We start from the raw sequence: 20,485 nt of genomic DNA, 5'->3' as shown, positions 1-20,485 counted from the left end.
GGAAAGCTGACCCGGCGGACCTTCTCGAAGCGCTGGCGCAATCTCGCCTGCCACCCATTCAATCAATCGCTCACTCACTCATCCTCGCTGCTCTCCTCCGCGGCGTCCTCCCTCTGTCGCTTCTCCAGGATCTCTCGCCAATCACGCGCAAACTCGCGCAGCCCCTCCCCACTCGCGCTCGCATCCACGACATCCTTGGGCATCTTGTGCGCGCTGTACTGTGGAGTGCTGAAGCTGTAGGCCTCGGGATCGCTCTTCCTGACCAGCCGGAACTCGGGTTTCCATATTTCCTCGTCAACGTCCGACTCGCTGTCCGAGCCGTCGTCGTTCTCGCCCTCCTCGCGTGTCATGCCCTCCCCATCCTTCTCGTCTTGAGTAGAAACCTCCACTGCCGAACTTCCGTTCGTGTCTCCGCCTGTCTCTCCCTTCGTCTCTCCGTTCGCAGCACCCCCAAACCGGATCGAAATGCGCACAGTCTCCTCCTCCGGCAGCTCGGCCGGCGGCTCGTCCATCGTCAAAAGCTCCAACCAGCTAAACAGCAGGGGATCCGTCCTCGGCGCCCAGGGATTAACATCGACCAACCAGACCCGCTCGTACGGCGTGGGGACATAAACGTCGAAGACGAAATTCTCATCGGGAAACGTATCCCTCAACCTCACGTCGAAGAACTCCTGGATCCTCGACTGCAGCTTGTCCTGCAGCTGAAAGAGAAAATCGAAGTGGTTGAGGTCGCGCTGCGAGATGGCGATGAGCCTGCGGTGTCGCACGAAGCACCGGAACTCGACCGAGGGGTTCATTTCGAAGGCCTTGCGGAGCACGAGGTGGTAAGGGATCGTGTCGTTCGTGAGCTCCGCTTCAGGCCCCTCGCCGGCCTCCGTGTCGTCGAAGGCGTGCTCGAGGTCGTGCGTGACGAAGTCCGAGCTCTTCAGCAGCAGGTAGACGTCGTTGGCCGTGCGGCAGTCCATGCTGTTCGCGTTCATCCAGGTCGCGTCCTTCGGCGCGGACCAGTTTAGTTTCGGCATGACTCGGCCGCCCAGCGTCTCGATCGTGTCCTGCACCGCGGCGTGCACGTCTCTCCACCCGGCTGCGACGTCCTCCTGCTCGTCGTCGGATTCTTGCCCGTTGTCGCGCGCTTCTGAGGCAGAGAAGATGCCGCTGTCGTCTGACCATTCCGGGTCGTCGGTGGGCTCGTCGTCGTCGGGGAGGATGATGCCGTCGGCGCGGAGGTAGTCGAGGAAAGGCTTTGTCAGAGGCACGAGGCGGGCTTTGGGGGTGACGGTGCGGTATCTGTTAGGACGTAAGTATCAGGCAGTCACCTCATTCAAGTCTATGTATGCACATACCTAGGATGCCACGAGTGATACGAGCAGTTCATGATATGCTTCTTGGTAACCGGCGGGAACGGCAGCGTCGCCACGCTTCCACCGTCGGCCATAGCACCCGGCATTTCGTCCTCGAGAATCGCGGGCATGCTTGCTGTCAATTCTGTCCGTGAAAAATCCGAAGTCTGAATTGCCCGAACGCCAAACGAGAAAAAAATGTCGCGATTCTGACTGTTTGCGCTCCACGGCTTCGCGGCTTCTCTGACTTGCCTCGGAGGGGTCTGGCAGTCAGACGAGAAAGTTTGCCGGCCGATAAGCTGATAAGCCCCGGCAGCCCCTCCACAGGTGAGATCACACGTCGATGAACGAGGCACGAGCGTTGGTGTCTGGCGAAACCATGAATGCCTACTCACAGCCAGGGGAAAGATAGACAGAACGGCACCTAAAGTGACAAGAAACGCTTTTTGTTATCTACAACAAAATTGGGCTACCGAAACCCTCCTCCACCAGCATTCGTCCCGTAATTTACGTTCTCCTTGCCCACGACCAAGCAAGGAAAAACGACCATGGTATCAATCAACCCCGTCAATAATCCTGTCATCACCTCATCAAGCTACCTCCCCTACAACCCTACATATGCTGCTGATTTGAGCCAACTCGCCCTCACGCAGCCATGACACTCCCCAACGCCGCCCTCCCCTGCTCATCCAGCTTCTCCTGCACAAACTGCCCGACCCGTCCATTATGCCTCTTATCCGCCTCGCGCAAATACGCGCCGACCCACGCCTTAACATCCGTGACTTCAGGAAACGGATCCCTCGGCGCCGTCTTGCAAGTATTCAGCGCCGTGAAAGCCGCGCCGAACCCGAGCTCGTCGACGTCGCGGTCCTCGATTGTGTCGTCGTGGGCCTGCGGCAGCGGCGGGTTGATGAGGAGCTTGAGCAGGGCCTCGCAGGAGATGGTCCAGCCGCGCTTGGCGTAGCGGTCGACGAAAGCCTGGGAGTCGCCGAGGGTGCGGGCGAGGGCGACGACGGCGGTTTTGCGGTCGGTGGGGCGCGTGAGGCGTTGGGTTTCGGGGAGGATGATGGTGGTGTAGATCGGGGTGAAGACGTTGGCCTGCACGGCGTCGGCGGCGGCGATGAAGGCGTCCGGGCCGAAGCCCTTGTCCTGCAGGGCGGCGGCGAGGTAGTAGAAGCGGACGAAGCGGAGCTTGAAGCCCTCGGTTGGGGAGCCGGAGAGGCGGGTGAACATGAGCTGGAGGATGGGCTGCCAGTAGGCTTCGAGGGCGGGGGCGGGGAAGGTGGCGATGACGGCCTCGATGAGGTCCATGGCGTGGCCTTCGTTGGATTTGGTGCCGACGAGCTTTTGGAAGATCACGAGGATGGCTTCGGTTTGGTTCGCGGCGGCGATTTGCTCGGCACCCTTTTGGAGCATTGCGATCAGGAGCATTTTCAATGCGGGGACGTTGCCCTTGGTATCCCAAGTTGTGGGCGAGAGGACTGGTGCAACCAAGGCTTGGAAGCCGCTAGACAGTGTGGGAGCCGGGTTGGTGGCGACCATAGAAGCGTAGAGCTGGAAGACGTAGGGAATGAACTCGTCCACAGCGTTTTGCAAGACTTCCATGAACGGTGTGAAGAGGCTTGACTCGATCTTTTCGGGTTGCGCAGGGCCAGCATACCGGATAAGCGCACCGAGAGATTCGAAGTGGTAGTAGCAGAAACCAGGATTTGAAGGGTTGTGACGGATGACCTTTGTGATGTTGACAAGGTTGGTGATGACCAGGTCGGCAATGGGCAGAACGCCATCGCGAATGACGATCAACACACGCATAACGCACTTCATCAAGAATTCATTTTCCTGAACCTTCTCCGGTTTGGTGTCCTTGGTGATGAGGGCAAAGAGATGCTGAGGCAGATCCTTGGCCAGCGGAACGATGCTTTCCCTCGGGATGATCGGCTGCTTCGCCTCGTTCGTAAGGTAAAGAGCGCGGTCTACAGCGATCGCAGCGTATGTGTAGACGACGTAGTTGTCAGAGTTGAGATGCTGTACAAGCAAGGGGAAGGCACCTTGCCATTGCTGTGCGGAAAGAATGCTGCGGAAGATGTACAGGTACTTGACGGCATCGACCTTCAAGAGTGTGGGTGCGTCGGCTGTAGTCAAGTCTTCGGCGACAGTGTTTTGGAAGAACTCGATCACATCGACGTTGGGGTTGACGCTTAGCACACCCTTTGCGGCGGTGGCAACACCCTTAGCGGCGATGGATGAGAAAAGGTGGACTGCAGTATCCTTGGCCTTCCAGTTACCCTTACGGTCCTTTGCGTATTCGCCGAGGAAGTGCTCCACATAGCGCAGCACAACAGTTGTGACCTCCTTCTCGAACTGCTCCATGAGCTTCTTGAGGAAGTTGGTGGCTGAGCGTCTCCGAGTGTCCTCGTCGGAACCTTCCAAGTCTCGTCTAATGAATTCGATCGGCTCATCCTCAAAAAGCTCGATGTCCGACTCACGGAGAGACAGGTTGGGAATCACAACCTTCTCCGTCACTTGGCCAAGTACATCGGCGTTGTTGAAGTTTTGCGCATGAGTGGAAATGCCTGACACGGTAGTCAAAAACTCAAGCGCTCTCGCCACAACAGTGTCGTACTTGGTCTCAGGGCCAATATTTGTCAACATCGTCCAGGAAGTGTTGACAAACTGACCCAAGTGTGCACCAAACGCATCCTCATACTTCTTCGTGTACAGAATCAACACCCTGAAAATGTCGGCTCTAATATCCTCCAGCACACCAGCTTCGTCATCGTCGTCTGTTTGAGCGGCCTTGGCATCGAATGTGAGGTATTTGTGAAGGAGGTTCGCAACAGTAGCGATGTTGTCCTCGAATTGAGGCGGAAGGTCTTGCGACGACAGGTCGTAAAGAAGCTTGATGATCAGGTCTAGTGTACCCAGGTGCTCTTTCAGAACGGGCGCATTGTTCTCGTTGGCTGTGATGACTTGATCCTCGTTGCTCCAGAGCTGCAGGAAAGGATCGCCGAATTTTGAAAGCACGTGGTTGATCTCGGTGTAAAGTTCATCGGAACGGTAGAGCGGCTCCCACTTCTTGAAAACAGAGTGAGCGACCTTGAGAACACCGTTGTTTGTCGCAGCGTTATCCGGTGTCAGTCGTGAGACAAGATCGTCGACAAGGGTATCCCATCTCTGATAGAAGTCGCTGTCGGCGATAACACTGATTGCATCACCCAGTTGTGCCTGAAGGGTAGGCGGAACCTTCACCATAAGCCCGATGAGCTCGCTCTTGATTGTTGAAACCTCATTTTGAGGAAGCTTGTGGTTTCCATCTTCGTCCTTCAATACGTCAGTCATTGTAAACCCCACCTTCTTTCATATGCGCGCTACCCACCACCCAGTTTCTGCGGACAAAGTTCTTGAAAAAGAGAGCACTGGCTAATCTTGTTGGCTGAGGGAAGCTGTCTGTATTGACGATCTGAAGGAGGGCGAGAGAGAAACCGGGGTTGGTTTCCTGGGCCTTTAGTGTTTGCTCAGCTGCGAAAAGTTAGCCCTGGCACATATGATGTCGGCGGAGGATTTGGCTCGTACCCTGTCTGCTCTGCTGAGGATCCAAACTGGCCTGCAGCTGGGCCGCAATCGCCTGAAGATCGGCAGCCATACTGATGTGAGAAGGTAGGAGGGGTATAGATGGAGTGAGGGAATGCGACGGAGCACTTTTCCAGAAGGGCAGAAGGTGGGCGGTAAACACAAAGCTAGGACGCCCGGCAGCTCGGTGGTGAACTGGCCTCGATGAGGCTCCGCGTGGGGCCCGTCGGCGGGCGGGCGAGCCGCGCCCTCGCATCATCTCCCAGGGTCCAGCTGGTCGAGTGCCTGTCCGGTAAGCCCATCGATCAACAGTGACAGCCGGCTGGCTGCCTGTACGGCAAATAATACGCCACCCTCTCACTCTCTTATTTGCATGATTCACGCAGCCTACGACACTTGACTGCATTGTTATCGGCGTTGGTTCCCTGCATCGAGTTTCTCTCTACGGGCTTGCCCCTTTCCGCATGTTCACAGCCGCAGCCTTCACTCTCCAGCGTATCCTTTGACAGCCGCCACTTCTCGTTCGCCTGAACGCCTTTTACCATCTTCGCTTGTGCCTCGCCGGCCGATCCATGTCTTGAGATACCTCGTACAGAGAGAGAGCGTCGAACACACGCCAACACCATGGCAGCCTCGAGCAACTATGCCCGACTGCGCGAGCAGACCATGGGCTCTCAGTTCGACGAAGAAGCTGTCACGGTTAACACCCGCGCCCTGATCGACAAAGTCCTTGCGCGATACTCCGGAGAGTGGACGACCCTTCGCGAACTTATCCAGAACGCCGCAGATGCACAAGCATCACGAGTCACCATTCGCTTCGAAACCAACCCATCCGCCTCAGTACCCTTGCCACAGTCCCAGGACAAATCCGAGCACATCAAACATGTACTTCTACACCACACACTCAAGACACTTATGGTCAGCAATGATGGCGAAGCATTTGCAGAGACGGACTGGCAAAGATTAAAAAGAATCGCTGAGGGTAACCCGGACGAGACAAAGATCGGAGCATTTGGTGTGGGCTTCTACTCAGTCTTTGCGGACTGCGAGTCGCCCTTTGTGAGCTCAGGAAATCAGAACATGGCATTCTACTGGAAGAAGGACAGTTTGTTCACGAGACGGGGGAAGCTACCGGACGACCAGGCGTCTAAGGATACTACATTCCTGCTCGATTACCGCAGTTCCACCACACCTATACCTTCGCTGCTCGGTTTGTGCCAATTCCTCGCCACTAGCTTGACCTTTGTTGGCTTACAGTGTATCGAACTCTACCTGGACGACTACAACATCTTAAAACTCACAAAAAAGATGGCGCCTGGTGCAAACATCAATCTCCCTAAGGACGTCAATCCTAAGACAAGAGATGGGCTTATGAAGATCACTGCTGTAGAATACCAGAATGCACAGATTGACGCACAGTGGATGAACGTGGTTGGCTGGAATCGGCAACTGCCTGCAAATCCCGCCATCAGTGCGACTCAGTCGCAGGCTGAATCTAGCGGCGGATCTTTACGCAGCTGGTTCAGTAAACTCGCTGGTGGCGTGAACTCAGCAGCATCAGCCACGAAGAAGGCTCAACGAGAGGAAGAAGCCCTCCAATTGGCCATTGCCGAGGATCTCACAGGCTTTAGCACTGCTACAGTCTTCCTCCGGATCAGCACTGTCAGCGTGCAGACTTTCGTCGGAAAATCGCTCGCACAAGAACTTGAGCGCGCAACCAAGAAGCCGCCGCCCAAATTTACGCGCATTGCCATTCTGACGTCCTCATACGATGAGAACTCTGCTTCGCTTTCGACAGTAACCGGTGCAAGTTCTAAGAAAGCTGGGGAGATCTTCGCTTCGGTGTTGCCATCGAAAAATGGAAAGATCTTCATCGGCTTTCCAACCGCGCAAACAACAGGTTTGCTGGCACACATCTCTGCGCCCTCTGTCATTCCGACAGTGGAACGCGAGAGCATCGATTTGAACGCTCGCTACGTTCGCGACTGGAACGTGGAAATGCTCCGGGTCGCGGGTATCGCATGCAGAGTGGCATACACTGGTGAGATGGCCGAGCTCAAGGCCAAGCTGGACCGCGCAGTTAAGACCAACGGGACCAAGGGACCTACGAAAGAGGATGTGGCTGCAGTCATGCCATCTGCCGTTCACGCGTTCAAACAGTACACTTATGAAGAGTCGACGCCCTCCTCTCGCGTCGGACAGTACATCGAGGAAGCCTTCTGGATGTGCAACCAAAAGGCTTCCATCGACATCTTGAGCACCCGAGGCGTCCTTCCCAGTCAGCAAGTACGTGTAGCAACAGAAGATCTGAGCTTCGTCGAGGGCATTCCGGTTGTGCCAGACGAGCTGATGGACAAGGCATTGGACTTTATCACAAAGCTGAGAGATTACGGCCTACTCTCCGATATAACAACAGGTGATATCAAACGTGAGCTTGAAGCGCAAGCCTTGACGGAGAAGCAAGTTGTGGAGCTTATCAAATGGGCATGCAACAAGACAAGTCGGCACGAAATGGATGCGTCAGTCATTCAGAGTTTGTTCGATGGCACAGTCGCTGGCATTGACGAAGAGCATATTCACACATCTCCAAGCCCTGTCATTCAGCTTGGTCAGATCCGAAGCTTTGTCAATATTACCAAGATCCCAGCTGAGCTGCCTGCACCTCCACAAACGATGCCTTTCCGTTTGACCAAGGGGTTGACACCCAGTCAGTTGTCTTCAATCGGGTGGGATGAGTTGCAAATAGTCCCATGGCTTCGCTGGATCATCGAAAGCAACGGTCAAGGTTTCGGCCCGGGTCAATCGCTTGAGTCTACACCTGCTGTTGCGACACAAGTACTTCCCGTGATCTCCAAAGCATGGGACGGCCTCAGTCAAGGATCGAAACAGACTGTCGCCGAGCTGTTAATTCCTAGGACTGTCATCCCAACCAAGCTTGGCATGCGCAAACCGCCTCAATCGTACTTTGCCAGCGTAAAGCTCTTTGACGACCTTCCAACTATCACTGGGTTGCAAGGCGTGAAGGAGAAGTTTTTGGGCACTCTTGGCGTACGCAAGACTATCGAACTGACGGTGGTCTTCGACCGATTGATGGCACAGTCCAAACCCGGTGCTGCACCGGCCGAGGGCAAGTGGAGCCATGTTGACCTGGTGAAGTACCTTCTCAGCGTCAAGGACGATATCCCAGACGAGGACATCAAGAGACTTCGCAATACACCGATCTGCCCAGCAGAGCCTCTTTCAGGAGACCAAGTCGACAAGGGCAAATTGTACCGCCTCGCGGAACTGTTTGAGCCGAACGACGATATCCGGCGCCTCGGTCTCCCTGTATTACAGTGGCCGGGACAGTGGAGACCGGCGAGCCCTGAAGGCCGTTTCTTGAGGCTGCTTGGCTTGATGCCCTACCCCGATGTGCCTATTTTGGCTGAGATCCTGAACAAAGCGCCTTCGAACAGTGATCTTCAGAAATCGGCTCTCAGCTACTTCATCATGAACACTTTCCACCATGGATACAATAGATATCCCATGCAACAGATCGACAAGGCTTTCTTGCCTGTGCAACCATTCCCTGGCGAGAAAGACAACATGATCGCAAAGCCCGTCCAATGCTACGGCAACCCGAAGGCGGCAGTGCTCAAGTTTAGGATCCTTCGAGCGGACATGCTCCCTCACCATGCTGTCTTCGGCGTAGCTCTGGACCCGCCCATCGAGCTCTGTGCCGATCGCCTGATCAAAGCTCCGCCCCTTGACATCGGACAAGCAAAGACGTTGTTCGGTTACTTCGCTGAGCGTCTTAGTGAGATTGGCCCGTCAGGTAACCTCGCAGAGAAGCTGGGCAACTCACCGATCGTGCCTATCACTGAGAGGAAAGGCGAGAAAACGGGTAACGTTCGCTTTGTGGCGCCACGCACCGTCTTCCTTGGTGACAGCGAGGCTTATGGAGACATTTTCGACTTTGCGGACTTCGGTCTTGAAGCTAACTCTTTTCTGCTTCGCATCGGATCCAAGCACGAGCCTACGGCGAGTGAGATTGCCTACATGTTGATTAGACAACCTGGACGCTTGTTGCAGACCCTCGGTACGGATAAGTATCTGCAATTGCTGAGGCGCATTGCGGACAGTTCGGCCAGCCTCAAGAAAGACAAGACGCTCTGGCAGCAGCTCAAGCGTACGCCCTGTTTGCTTGCTGTCAAAGAGGTGGCGAATGCTGCGCCGAGCGAGAAGAAGGCGCGTGAATCCGACGACGAAGAGCTGATGATTAAGGAATACTCTCTTGTCAACGCCGCGGGCATGGTGATCGTAGACGACTTCTACACTTACCGTCTGTTCCAGTCTAACCTTCTTGCCGCGCCGCAAGAAGAGATGCTCGAAGACTTTTACGCAGCGCTCGAGACGCCTTTCCTCAGCAAGCTCGTCGAAGACGATCAGCGTATGGGAGCGCAGTTGAGACACCAAGAGTTTGCTGCGAAGCTGCAGAAGTTGATCGTGGAGCGATGCCGTTTGTTCCTGCATGATCACTCCGTGGACATGATCCGCCACGACGCCAAGTGGCTCGAACAGAATCTCAGCGTCAAGGGCACGGAATTCCTGCAGGTCACGCGCAGGCTCAAAGGGTACAGGATGCACTTCGTCGAGACGCGCACTGCAGCGTTGCATAGGGAGACGAAGCGAGATGCCATACTCTGGGTCACTGCGCGGTATGATCTGTACGAGGTCAGTCGCGCCGTCATGAGTCTTTTGCTCAAGAGACCGCGCCAGCAAGACTTCTTAGCACTTGAGATATTGATGCAGAGCGACCTGCGCAGTTTGAAGACTAAAGGCTACAACGTCGATCGCATCCTTCGACAGAAGGCTGCAGAGTCCCGAATTGCGGAGAGCGAGAGACAGAAGCGAGAGGAGGAGCAAAGAAAGATCGCAGAAGCCATTGTGAAGGCGAACGCTGGCCGTCAGCCGGACACAAATGGCATCACGAATGGGGTGGGCCAGCTTCGGCTTGAGAACGCAAAGACGCCCGAGAGACAGCCTAGCATGCCAGGGTCGTTCAATGATTCTCCTGAGCAGCAGATCGCACTGCCTCAGTCACGAGGTAACAAGAAGCCTGAAAGCCTTTTCACAAATATCTCTCGCCAGCTCGGGTTCAACACATCGCCGACTTCAGAGCAACCGCCTCCCTATACTCAGAACAAGCCTAGCTCTTCAAGCTCCAACACTGGTACAGTCACGAAGCCCAGCTCTTCTGGGCCGAATACTGGAACGGTCACGAGTCCTCAGGCCCTCCAACAGAACCTGCAAGCTGCGATCAAAGCCTCCCGCTCTTACAACTCCAACTCAGTTTTCTCGAGACCTGAAACAAACCAGATTCAAGAGGCACCAACATACTGCGACAACAAACCCGGTCATGACCTGACGTTCGTGAGAGACCTCGACCAAGGCATGAAGTTCTTCCTGTCCCGACACAGCGCCGACCCCATGGCCTTCTTCAGATCCCACCAAACCGCACTCGCAAACTTCACCGTCCTGCTCAAACAGTGCGCCGCAATCTTCAATCTCCCCGCAAGCACCATCAGCATCTTCGCCGACGAGACCGGCTCGACCATTGCCTTCAACAAGAGCGGCAGTCTCTTCTGCAACCTGCGCTTCTTTGAGCAGCTGCACCTCGCGAACCTGCACGACGGGCATGGCATGGTCGAGGCCATGTCGTACTGGTGGATCACCCTCTGTCACGAGCTGGCGCACAACCTCGTCGGCGACCATGGCCCGCAGCACTCGTTCTACACCGAGAGCTTCGCGCACAGCTCGTTCCCGAATATGGTCATGTGGGCCACCAGGAGTGGCCCCGCCCCTGCCCAGTAGAATGGGCCGGCTTTGCCAGTGAATCCTCACCCGGACATGCCTAGGCCCTCACGTCAAGGGAGTACTCGCAGCCTAAGGCGCTCGATGTCTCGACCGAGGCTGCGTGCGCGGGCTGAGAGCTTGTTGCCTCGGAGGGGCCCGCTTTGGAAGGGGAACGGGAAGGGCGTTTTTGAAGATTGGGAGTGATTGTATTATAAAAGAACTGATAGATGATACCCTGCTCTGTCCGAATTGAATACGCTGCTCTTGGAGACAAGCCAAGAGCACGCTTTGTGGCAACCTATGCAAGGTCGTGCAAGAGCTGCCAGGTGTACGCCTCAACGGTATCGACTCTTCTCTTCGCAAGAAGGGGGACTTCTTCGCGTTGCTTGTAGTGGACTTTCGTTCTCAGTACTATGCTTGGTGAAGCTGTGGAAATCGGTTTGATGAGAACATATGACTCTTCACCAGATCGCCAAGTTGCCTGCCCCAGGATTACTTTGCCTCGGCAACCAGATCAATCGCAGTTATCTCCAAAACAAATTCCAGCATCACCTTCTCAGGACTTCTTTGAAAAGTTCATCGTACCCTAGATGATGCCGTTACATCCATAATTGTTCCAATGGCAACCGAAACAGTCACACTCGACATCATCGACCCGGCTCACGCGCCACAGCGAACGTCGACTACACATGAGGAAGACCAACACCACAGCCCTCAGAATTCTACTTCACAAACATCAATCCGTAGAAGCCATGACACTAACCACAGCACCGCATCTCCGCAACCGCGAATAATCGAACCCACGTCCATCGACACTACAGACATCCACGACCAAACCTCCCGCCTCCCCTTCCCCCGCCTAATGCTCGTCTACGCCTGCCTCTCGACGGCGTACTTCATCTCAACCCTCGACATCAACGCCGTTGCAACCGCTCTCCCAGCCATCGGCAGCTCGCTCAACGCCGGTACATCCATCACCTGGGCCGGCACAGCTTACCTGATGGGCCAAGCAGCCTGCCAACCGCTGTACGGCAGGCTGTCGGACGTCTTTGGCAGGAAGCCAGTCTTGATGACTTCGCTTGGTTTTATCGTGCTCGGTGGCGTGCTGTGCGGTTTTGCGCAGACACCGACTTGGCTGTATGTCTGTCGGGCGCTGAGCGGTGTTGGAGGTGGCGGGGTTAGCTCAGTCGTGACGATTGTCGTGAGCGATCTCGTGAGCATGAGAGACCGAGGGAAGTACCAGGGGCTGCTTAGTACGGCGATCGGACTCGGTTCTTGCACGGGACCTTTCATTGCGGCTGAGATGCTGCGGAGGGGAGGCGAGGCGTGGAGGTGGATTTTCTGGATGCCGCCGATTCTTGCGAGCGTCTGTCTGGTGTTCATGGGGTTTCTGCTTCCGTTGAAGCCGGTCGTTGGGAGCTGGAGGGAGAAGTTGGGCAGGATTGATTGGATGGGTCTCGTTGTAGTCGTAACGGCGATGGTGTTCTTGTTGGTGAGTGTAATCGACCTTGTGCATCACCTGTGATTGGATTGGCTGACGCAACTCATCAGCTTCCGATAAATTACGGCGGTTCGAAATGGCCTTGGAACAGCGCCATGGTCATATCAATGCTGAGCATTGGAGCTGCCAGCTGGTTCCTGTTCTTCGTGATTCAGAAACGTCTGGCCTCGATCCCAATGATCCCTCTGCGTCTATTCACCAAGCGATCCACGCTGATCCTATTCCTTCAAGCTCCGGCATATGACTTCGTTTTCCAAGTTGACTTGTACTTCTTACCGATGTACTTTCAGGAAGTCCGTGGATACAGTCCCCTACAGACAGCCACGCTACTATTGTCCCTGCTTGTCACGCTTAGTGTTGTCGGTGCGATTTCTGGACCGCTCATGACAAGATTTGCAAGGTACGGCAGTCAAAAAAGTCAGGCCTATCAAGGTTAATGTGCTGACAACGGATAGATACGGTCCAGTAATGTGGATAGGCTTCGCCTTCTGGCTACTCGGAGTTGGACTGAAAGTCAACTTCTCACGCACCACTCCGATGTGGACGGAGGTGTTGACTCTCATCGTCGAAGGCGCCGGTATTGGTTTTGTTCATCAGCCAGGTAAGTGCCTATACTGGTGCTCTGACAATGTCACATCGTTAAACGACAGTACAGCTCTCGTCGCCCTCCAGGCTCTTTGCAAGCCTCAAGATCGCGCCGTGGCTACTTCAGCGCGAAATCTCATGCGGATGCTGGGCGCTGTAACCGGGCTTGCGGTCAGCACGGCTGTGCAATACGCCGTGACAAGTTCTTCGCTGCCAGATGGGAATGCTGCTAATGACTTTGGTCAAGAGGAATCTATAACTCTGGCAGAAGCGAAGATGAGAGGAATTCGGGCGGTATTCACGATTATGGTTCCACTGATCGGTCTCTGTGGGGCCAGCTGTTTCTTCGTCCCGAATGCTGAGCTGGAAGGTGATGAGAGGAGGGAGGCAACGGAAAGGGACCAGGCAACGCTTCATAGGTGATGGACATTTCCTGAATTCAAGAGAGATTGCGTTCAGAGCCGTAAAATCGTATCGTAAGGGGCGGAGATACATATACAAATAATCGAGTGGAGTAACAAATACAAACCTCAACCCGTCAGACCCAGACGACGCTCGCGGCTATGTGAACCATAACGCCTCACCAGTGGGTATATCCTGTACATCTAGCAGATCCTTCTCGAGCGATCCACTATCCTGATATGCGATCCGTTCGGTCGCTCCTCGCACCACGCCAGTCCGGGCAGCTCTTGATTCCTCTTGCCGTTGAACGTGCCGATTAACCAATCTGTCACGCTGACAACTCTCGTCATCTTATCCCAATTGCCTCCTTGTTCGCTGTGCTCGATAGTATGCTTTGCGATCCGGCCCTGTTCGTCGAACTCGAATATGAAGATACCGCAGAACTCCTCCGCTTCTTCTTCGTGGGCCTCGCCGTTCTTTGTACCAGAAATGAAATTCTTGATCTTCTCCATTGGGTCGCGAGCACGAATGCCGACTGGCCGGTAGATACCACCTGTTCCGTCGCGATGCTCGGTCTTTCCGCATGTCTTCCACTTCACAACCAGCTTCTCGTCCCTGTTCTCAAGTGGACTTGTGGTTCCGCCGTTGCGAATCATCCGTTCAGATGTGATGGTGAGCTTGACATTGCCGACTAACGGGATCCGGCCCCAAGCTACAGGCGCCGTCCATAGCGCTGCTATGTATGCAATTTTTCCAGAAACGGTCGGGAGGTGAGGGTGGGTGGACGGGAACAAATGAAGGCTAATGCGTGGCGAGAGGATTTCGGAAGGCAAAGGCGTCTCCAGCAAGGTTGGCAGCCGCTCGTGTAGTGTCCTAACCGCTGTTGGACATCAGTATTGTTGCCGGCATGGTCAAGCAAGCAGCAAACCTACTCTTCCCAAGCTGTAGAGTCCGCTCATCTGGAGGCTTCTTGTCCCCTCCCAAGCCAGACTCTGGTACGCTCCTCGGCGCACTACTAGCGAACCAGACCTCGCGGTTCAGCTGGTCCAGATCATGAACACGAGCAAAGCAACGGCAGTTCCGCAAGCAGGCCGCAGGGTTGTTGCAATCGACGGCAGCAGCTCTGACAGCGCTAGTCACGGCGCTGCCATTGTTGCTGTGGCGGAAAAGGCGTGATGGCAAGAGCGTGCACATCAGCCCAGGGCGCATCATGTAGAATGAAGAAGCATGGATCCCGGTGGTATCAGATGGATCTGGTCATCGAGGCATGGATGCGTAATGGGATGATGGTGCTGGACGCAAACGACATGGAGGAACAAGCATGGGGTAAAGTTTGTGCCATGACGCAACCCCGCAAATCGGCTGTGAATGCCATCTTTGTTGTTTGCCTAGAGGGCTCTCCTGGTCTAGACTCGGCCTCTGCCGTTGCCGTGTCATCAACACAATCCAGTCGATATTACCTCGGGCGATACAGTATTTACTGGACTCGAAGTAGTGTCATCGGAAGTCAGCGCTCGAGAGTGCCAGGCTGATGTACAGGAAAGACGAGTCTGCACTCAAGGCGGGGGCGACATCGCTACACGGATTTTGAACGCGATATGATCATCGAAAAGCTCAATAATCTGTGGCATTTCTCTCACCACACTTGCAATCATTCTTTTCGTATGTGTGTCGTTGTAATAGAGCTTGATGTCGACGAAGGACTGAAAATCGTGCCGCCAACAACATCATGCTGCGCGAGACCTCCTCCGCCGAAGTAAGCAAGGTCGATGAACATACACGTGCCCAAGACCCCGGGTTTCTAATCGCACCGAAAAGGCATCTTGTCGTCGGCTCTTGCGATCGATCGAGTACGGCTATCTTGTGACGCCCGATTTACACACGATGCAGATCGGATACAACCGTTGAGACAAAGTTCCACAAAAGACAATCCCAAGCTCATCTCTTTAGGCACCAAGACATTCATCCCAGGTGTAGTCAAACTTTCATCCAGGCCTTGAAGGCTGTACGAAAGATTTTCGGCATCTAGACAATCCAGCTCACAAATATTAAGCCGCTCAAAGCAACCAACGAAATGGTAGACGATTTTCGCCCGTTCGCCGTGTACAAGACTCAAGAGGTCAACTTGGACCTTCGAGACTTGATCAAAGATAGTCTTGTGGCTGGTAAGTCTTGAGTGGCTAGATGCCGTTATAGTTAAGGTCTCACATAGCTGTCAACAGAAGACGTCGACGCAGAAACATGGAAAGCTATACTTTACTCACCTGCTCGACCAACCGATATCCTCGCCACCCACAGAGATCGGAACGACGTCAATCAAGGATTTCTCCTCATCGCCGACCGCCAAGATGTGCTCAAAGAGGGTCTACTCTGCGTGAACCTCAATTATAAAGGCGCCCCTGACGCTGTGCGTGAGAAAGCGCATGAGCTTTGTTACGCTCTACCATCTCTCAGTATTGACAACACAGATTGGAAGGACGACGTGCTCGCTAACGCCAGTCTGCCCCTCTATCCTCGTAACGCGTTCGCCATACTTGTGGATCTAAGCGCCGCGGCACGAAGAAATGTAGCGGACATCGCGGATACTGTCGACGGTGGCCTGGTCGGCAGGCACAGAGACACAGGCACCATCTTAGCCGAATGGGATGGCGTCAATACAAGTGATGTGAGCGCTATGGCGTCGCATTTCACGAAATCACGGGTAGAGAAGGACTGGCGTGGGGATTACTTTCTGTGCATCAGAGAGTCGACTGTCGAAGTAAAGAAAGTAGAGATAGTCAACGCCAGGACGCAGAAGTGCCGTACGTTCACGTGGGAGACTGCGGGCGAGGCTTTGGTCTGGTTGACTGTTGGCTTGATCCGCGAAGAAGAATTGGATGAGCCGGGCAAACTCATCCAGAAATACCTATTTAAATAGTCTCACGATGGCTAGACAGCGATGGAGACTGTGCTAGTTCCAGCCATAACGATGATTGCCTTGCTAACATCAATGCTCCTCTGTACCAGTCGCTCCGTATCAGCCTTCTGGCTAGCACCCAACTAGAAGACCGCCACCATAGATTCAAATGATTTTCGACACGCATCAGTGCTTAGTCTCAGGAACTCAGATGTCACCTTGACAAGATGGTATTTGCCTACATCACCATGGTCGCATTCGCGATGCACATCGTGGAAATACTCCACGCCGGGATTGCTACGAGGTAGATGCGCCCAAATTCTTGCCTGATGGCAACGTTCACATCGATGATCGGTGGATGGCCTCTCTGTTCAAACGCTCCAGCCTCCGACTCAACCCTCCGAATGAACCTTCCTATGTGCGGGAACCAAGGCGAAGATGATTAGGTCTGCGCAGATTGCCGATCGCTCGTGTAATGAGGCGGCGAGCGATTAAGGCTTGTCTGATTTCGCGTTGAGGTGTGGAACAATCTTCAGGGTACATATTACCTGTCACTTGTAATGGGTTCGGTTCTGAATATGGCTTCATTCTCGGTATCCTGCTCAATGTTGCTAAACGCAACGAAAGTAAGTCGTTGGAAAATACGTCGCGCGTCTCAATAGCATGCTTCTCTGAGTTTCAAGTAATGTCTACAATTTGCTTTTCAACTTCAAAACATAAGGCTTTGATTATGTCAATGTAAAACAAATTTCTCGGAACAAGTGAAGCCTCGAACGTGACCCCTGAGGTTCGCCCAGCAGTCGCGTCGAACACGCCCCGCCACGCGCGCCGCAAACTTGGTGTCAACGCCACAGCATCGTGGATCCGTTCCACTGCAACAAGTACCCCTCGAGACATGATTCTCTCTCCAAACACAATACGCTACCAAAATGAGCATGAGTGACGATGACTTCGGACTCTCCTCGTCCGACGAACTTGAGCTACAGGCCGTGGCCGATCAGGCCGACAATGGCACCCTGAACGGCAGCCGAAAGCATGCGAGGACGGGGTCCGAACAACACAATGAGCCGCCGAGTAAAGTGCCAAAAACAACGGATGCAGCTCTCAATATTGCGACAGAAGTCCTCCAGAGCCGTTTCAAGCTCCCAGCCTTTCGCCTTAAGCAAGCACACGCCGTCAGCAGAGTGCTTCGTGGTGGAAGCGCAGTCGTGGTGTTCCCTACTGGAGGCGGCAAATCACTATGTTACCAGGTGCCTGGTGTTGCGATCAAGCGCCTAGATAAGCTCCATGGCGTACGGCAAGGTCACGCCGAGGGTGGTATCACACTGGTCGTCTCCCCACTGATCGCATTAATGAAAGACCAAGTAGACGCATTGAAGCGTCTTGGCATTCGCGCAGAGGCCATGGACTCGAGTAAATCTAAAGAGGAATACATGTCGACGGTCGAGGACATGCGAGAGGGGATGCTTGACATCCTCTATTGCGCTCCCGAAAGGCTTAACAACGAAGGCTTTGTCGCTTCAATGGCGAGCGTCAAGGGTGGGGTCCGGCTTCTCGCCGTCGATGAAGCACATTGCATCTCAGAATGGGGTCACGCATTTCGACCGGACTATCTGAAAGTCGCGCGATTCGCTAAAGAAATCCAGGCGGAGCGCGTGATCTGTCTCACTGCCACCGCCACGCCCAAAGTTGCAGAAGACGTTTGTAAGGCATTCGACATCCCGCCCGAAGAAGGGGTCTTTCGCACTCCGACATACCGCGACAACCTACACCTGCACGCGAGATCGTTTCTGACAAAGGAAGAGTCGTATCCTGAGCTCATCAAATTCTTGAACCAACATCCAGGACCGAGCATCGTGTACGTGACTCTTCAAAAACACGCCGAGCAGCTAGCAGACCGACTACGAAGGAGCAAACTCAGGAGTCGTCACTTCCATGCTGGCATGGCTCCAGACGAGAAGGTCGCATGCCAGGATGAATTCATGGCATCGAAGAACATGATCATTTGCGCAACGATCGCTTTCGGCATGGGCATAGACAAGGCCAATATCCGTAACGTCATCCATTACGACATTCCACGCAGTCTCGAGGGATACTCGCAAGAAATCGGTCGCGCAGGCAGAGATGGCAAGGAAAGCCATTGCATGCTGTTCATGTGCGCCGAAGACTTCCATCTTCGAGAGAGTTTCACACGCGGTGATTTGCCTTCCAGACAAAGCGTGCGCTCGATGATCCAAAATGTCTTCTCTACCATGGTCTCTGGCACAGGTAAAGGCACGATCATAGAGCTTAGTCTCCAGCAGGTCAGCAAAGAATGGGACATCAAGCAAACTGTGGCAAAGAATATCTTCGCACAATTGGAGCTTCGATTTGGTCTCATCCGAGAGACCACACCGAAGTATACACAATATCAGTACAAGGAGCTGAAGCTACCAACAGATAACTCCCCCGTTGCTCAAGCCATCCTGGAAGGATCCAGGAAAGCCAAGCTGTGGACTTACGTAGACGTGGACTCAGTTTCAAAGAAGGGAAGCATTTCGAGGGAGAGCATCGTCAGCAGACTGAACGACTGGAACGAGCGCGGTTTCATACAGCTGGAGACTAAGAATGTGCACCAGATCTATCTGGTGCTCAAACCGCTCCCCTCTACTGGTCAAGACCGCCAGGCTCTTTCAGATAAAGTGTACCGAGAGTTGGAGATCCGGGAGCAGCAAGATCTGGAACGTATGGACCAAGTCACCAACCTCGTCGTCGGCAAGCAGTGCTTCGCGTTGGCTTTGGCGAAGCATTTTGGTGACGAGTTGCCAGACAAGGCGCAAGAATGCGGGCACTGTACTTGGTGCGAGACGCATCAGCCAGTGGAGCTCAAGAAGCCACCACAGGTCCCTTGGGATAGCAAGGCATTCGCGAAAGTACTCGAAGCGGTTCCCGAGCGCGATGATCCCCGATACCTGGCTCGTATTGCTTTTGGTATCGCAAGTCCGCGTGCGACGCAGGCGAAAATGACAAAGAATCGCGTGTTCGGCTCGATGGAGGACTGCAGCTTCGCGGTAAGCAGAGCGAACAGATGCGCTTGGTGGTTGAAGTCTTACACTGACACTGTTCACAGACCTTGCTCGATGCTTTCACCAAAGTGTGTGATGGAGAGTAATGGAGCTGATTCTCTACCTCGACTGTGACCAACGGGCGAGAATAGTTAACGGGAGAGAGCTCAACGCCTTCTCATCATCGGTCGAGCTTAGCTTAAGCAATCCAAGCCCATATTTAGAGGCTTCCACCTCTTGGAAACCAAGGCTCGAGAGTCATCACCCGCCTTCATCTACAGTCCTCACTGCCCCTCCCCAACCGGAATTCCCAGTCCATGCCTCCCCTTATACTTCGGCACACCCGGCTCCTCCCATCCCTCCAACACGTCCCCTTCATCGTCCAGCTCAAAAACTTCCACCTTCAACGGCCGACAGCACTCCTTCATCCCACCCTCGCCCTCGCCCTCCCCCCAACCCCACTGACTCAAATCCCCACCAGGACACGTACTCAAAGCCATAAGCAGATCCTGCTCCGCGAAGAACTCGATGAAATCCCCGCGCTTCGCCGGACTCGCCTCCATGAAATACTGCCCCTGCTCATCCAAGCCCGTGACCTGGAAGATGTTCAGCACGTCGTGAACGTCGAACTCCGTCAAGCCGAACGGCAGCACCGCACGCGTCAAGTTGCTGTGGCACTGGTAATCGTACTGGTCGCCCGTCAGCATGGCGTTGACGTAGGGATCGCAGCGCGTGCCGAGCAAGTCATGGCATCTGCCTCCCCACTCGTCGACGCCGTAATCCGCCAAAGAATCCGCGACGATCGTCGCGAGCGGCCGGAGGTAAGGCAGACAGCTCCACAGTCTATCGCGAGTGCTCACGTGGCTCGCGTGCAATTGCCTCGTGCGGGCGGCCCAGAAGCGCTCGCGGGGGTTGTGCGCGTTCCAGATGTTCAGGTCGCCGACTTGGGGGCCTTCGGGTGTTGAGATGCGGATGATGGAGCGGGCGGGCGCGAGCCAGGCGCGACCGGAGCGCGGAGGGAGGGTGAAGGTTGTTCTGGGCGGTTTGCGGGCGGCGGTGGCGATGCGGGTGTAGAGGGTTTGGTTGGCATGGAGGATGGAGCCGGGGCGTGATTGGTAGGCGGGTTGGGGTTTGGGGCGGGGGTTGGGAGTGGACATTGAGGATATTTGGAGCAATGACCTTTGTTCTTATTGAATTTCGAATGATTGTTTCTACAAGAACGGCCTGTGTGGATATTAATATTAACGCGTGGTTGGAGAGGCGTGAGGTACATGTCGACGATGCTCGAATGAATTGCCGAGGTCGGCGATTG

General features: G+C 54.5%; 8 protein-coding genes across 8 annotated transcripts; 4 read left to right on the top strand and 4 right to left on the bottom strand.

Annotated features, from left to right (window-relative positions):
- Window positions 1-74: 74 nt before the first annotated feature.
- WHR41_03669 (uncharacterized protein) lies at window positions 75-1,548 on the bottom strand (the record flags this gene model as incomplete). The annotated part of the gene is made up of 2 exons (XM_069372275.1): window positions 1,344-1,548; window positions 75-1,287 (listed from the first exon to the last, which is right to left on the bottom strand). The coding sequence occupies exons 1-2, from the start codon at window positions 1,469-1,471 to the stop codon at window positions 75-77; spliced, it is 1,341 nt and encodes a 446-aa protein (XP_069230848.1). The 5' UTR covers window positions 1,472-1,548.
- A 437-nt stretch (window positions 1,549-1,985) lies between these two features.
- On the bottom strand, window positions 1,986-5,054 carry WHR41_03668 (uncharacterized protein; the record flags this gene model as incomplete). Its single annotated transcript, XM_069372274.1, has 3 exons — window positions 4,914-5,054; window positions 4,717-4,859; window positions 1,986-4,661 (listed from the first exon to the last, which is right to left on the bottom strand). Exons 1-3 carry the CDS (start codon window positions 4,981-4,983, stop codon window positions 1,986-1,988), a joined length of 2,889 nt encoding a protein of 962 aa, XP_069230849.1. The 5' UTR covers window positions 4,984-5,054.
- A 480-nt stretch (window positions 5,055-5,534) lies between these two features.
- On the top strand, window positions 5,535-10,763 carry WHR41_03667 (uncharacterized protein; the record flags this gene model as incomplete). Its single annotated transcript, XM_069372273.1, has 1 exon — window positions 5,535-10,763. One exon carries the CDS (start codon window positions 5,535-5,537, stop codon window positions 10,761-10,763), a length of 5,229 nt encoding a protein of 1,742 aa, XP_069230844.1.
- Window positions 10,764-11,268: 505 nt separating this feature from the next.
- On the top strand, window positions 11,269-13,359 carry WHR41_03666 (uncharacterized protein). Its single transcript, XM_069372272.1, has 4 exons — window positions 11,269-12,237; window positions 12,297-12,646; window positions 12,702-12,847; window positions 12,902-13,359. Exons 1-4 carry the CDS (start codon window positions 11,365-11,367, stop codon window positions 13,252-13,254), a joined length of 1,722 nt encoding a protein of 573 aa, XP_069230845.1. The 5' UTR covers window positions 11,269-11,364; the 3' UTR covers window positions 13,255-13,359.
- Window positions 13,244-14,530, bottom strand: WHR41_03665 (uncharacterized protein). Its single transcript, XM_069372271.1, has 2 exons — window positions 14,166-14,530; window positions 13,244-14,113 (listed from the first exon to the last, which is right to left on the bottom strand). The coding sequence occupies exons 1-2, from the start codon at window positions 14,443-14,445 to the stop codon at window positions 13,437-13,439; spliced, it is 957 nt and encodes a 318-aa protein (XP_069230846.1). The 5' UTR covers window positions 14,446-14,530; the 3' UTR covers window positions 13,244-13,436.
- Window positions 14,531-14,693: 163 nt separating this feature from the next.
- WHR41_03664 (uncharacterized protein) lies at window positions 14,694-16,150 on the top strand (the record flags this gene model as incomplete). The annotated part of the gene is made up of 3 exons (XM_069372270.1): window positions 14,694-14,989; window positions 15,052-15,398; window positions 15,456-16,150. Exons 2-3 carry the CDS (start codon window positions 15,308-15,310, stop codon window positions 16,148-16,150), a joined length of 786 nt encoding a protein of 261 aa, XP_069230847.1. The 5' UTR covers window positions 14,694-14,989; window positions 15,052-15,307.
- Window positions 16,151-17,058: 908 nt separating this feature from the next.
- WHR41_03663 (uncharacterized protein) lies at window positions 17,059-19,280 on the top strand (the record flags this gene model as incomplete). Its single annotated transcript, XM_069372269.1, has 2 exons — window positions 17,059-19,179; window positions 19,239-19,280. 2 exons carry the CDS (start codon window positions 17,059-17,061, stop codon window positions 19,278-19,280), a joined length of 2,163 nt encoding a protein of 720 aa, XP_069230840.1.
- Window positions 19,281-19,457: 177 nt separating this feature from the next.
- Window positions 19,458-20,330, bottom strand: WHR41_03662 (uncharacterized protein; the record flags this gene model as incomplete). Its single annotated transcript, XM_069372268.1, has 1 exon — window positions 19,458-20,330. One exon carries the CDS (start codon window positions 20,328-20,330, stop codon window positions 19,458-19,460), a length of 873 nt encoding a protein of 290 aa, XP_069230841.1.
- Window positions 20,331-20,485: the final 155 nt, after the last annotated feature.

The sequence above is a fragment of the Cladosporium halotolerans genome (assembly GCF_011745625.1).
Source record: "Cladosporium halotolerans strain TM138-S3 chromosome Unknown Sca9, whole genome shotgun sequence".
NCBI lineage: Eukaryota > Fungi > Ascomycota > Dothideomycetes > Cladosporiales > Cladosporiaceae > Cladosporium > Cladosporium halotolerans.
The sequence above is the reverse complement of the archived record's forward strand: the minus strand, read 5'-3'. Positions and strand labels throughout refer to the sequence as shown.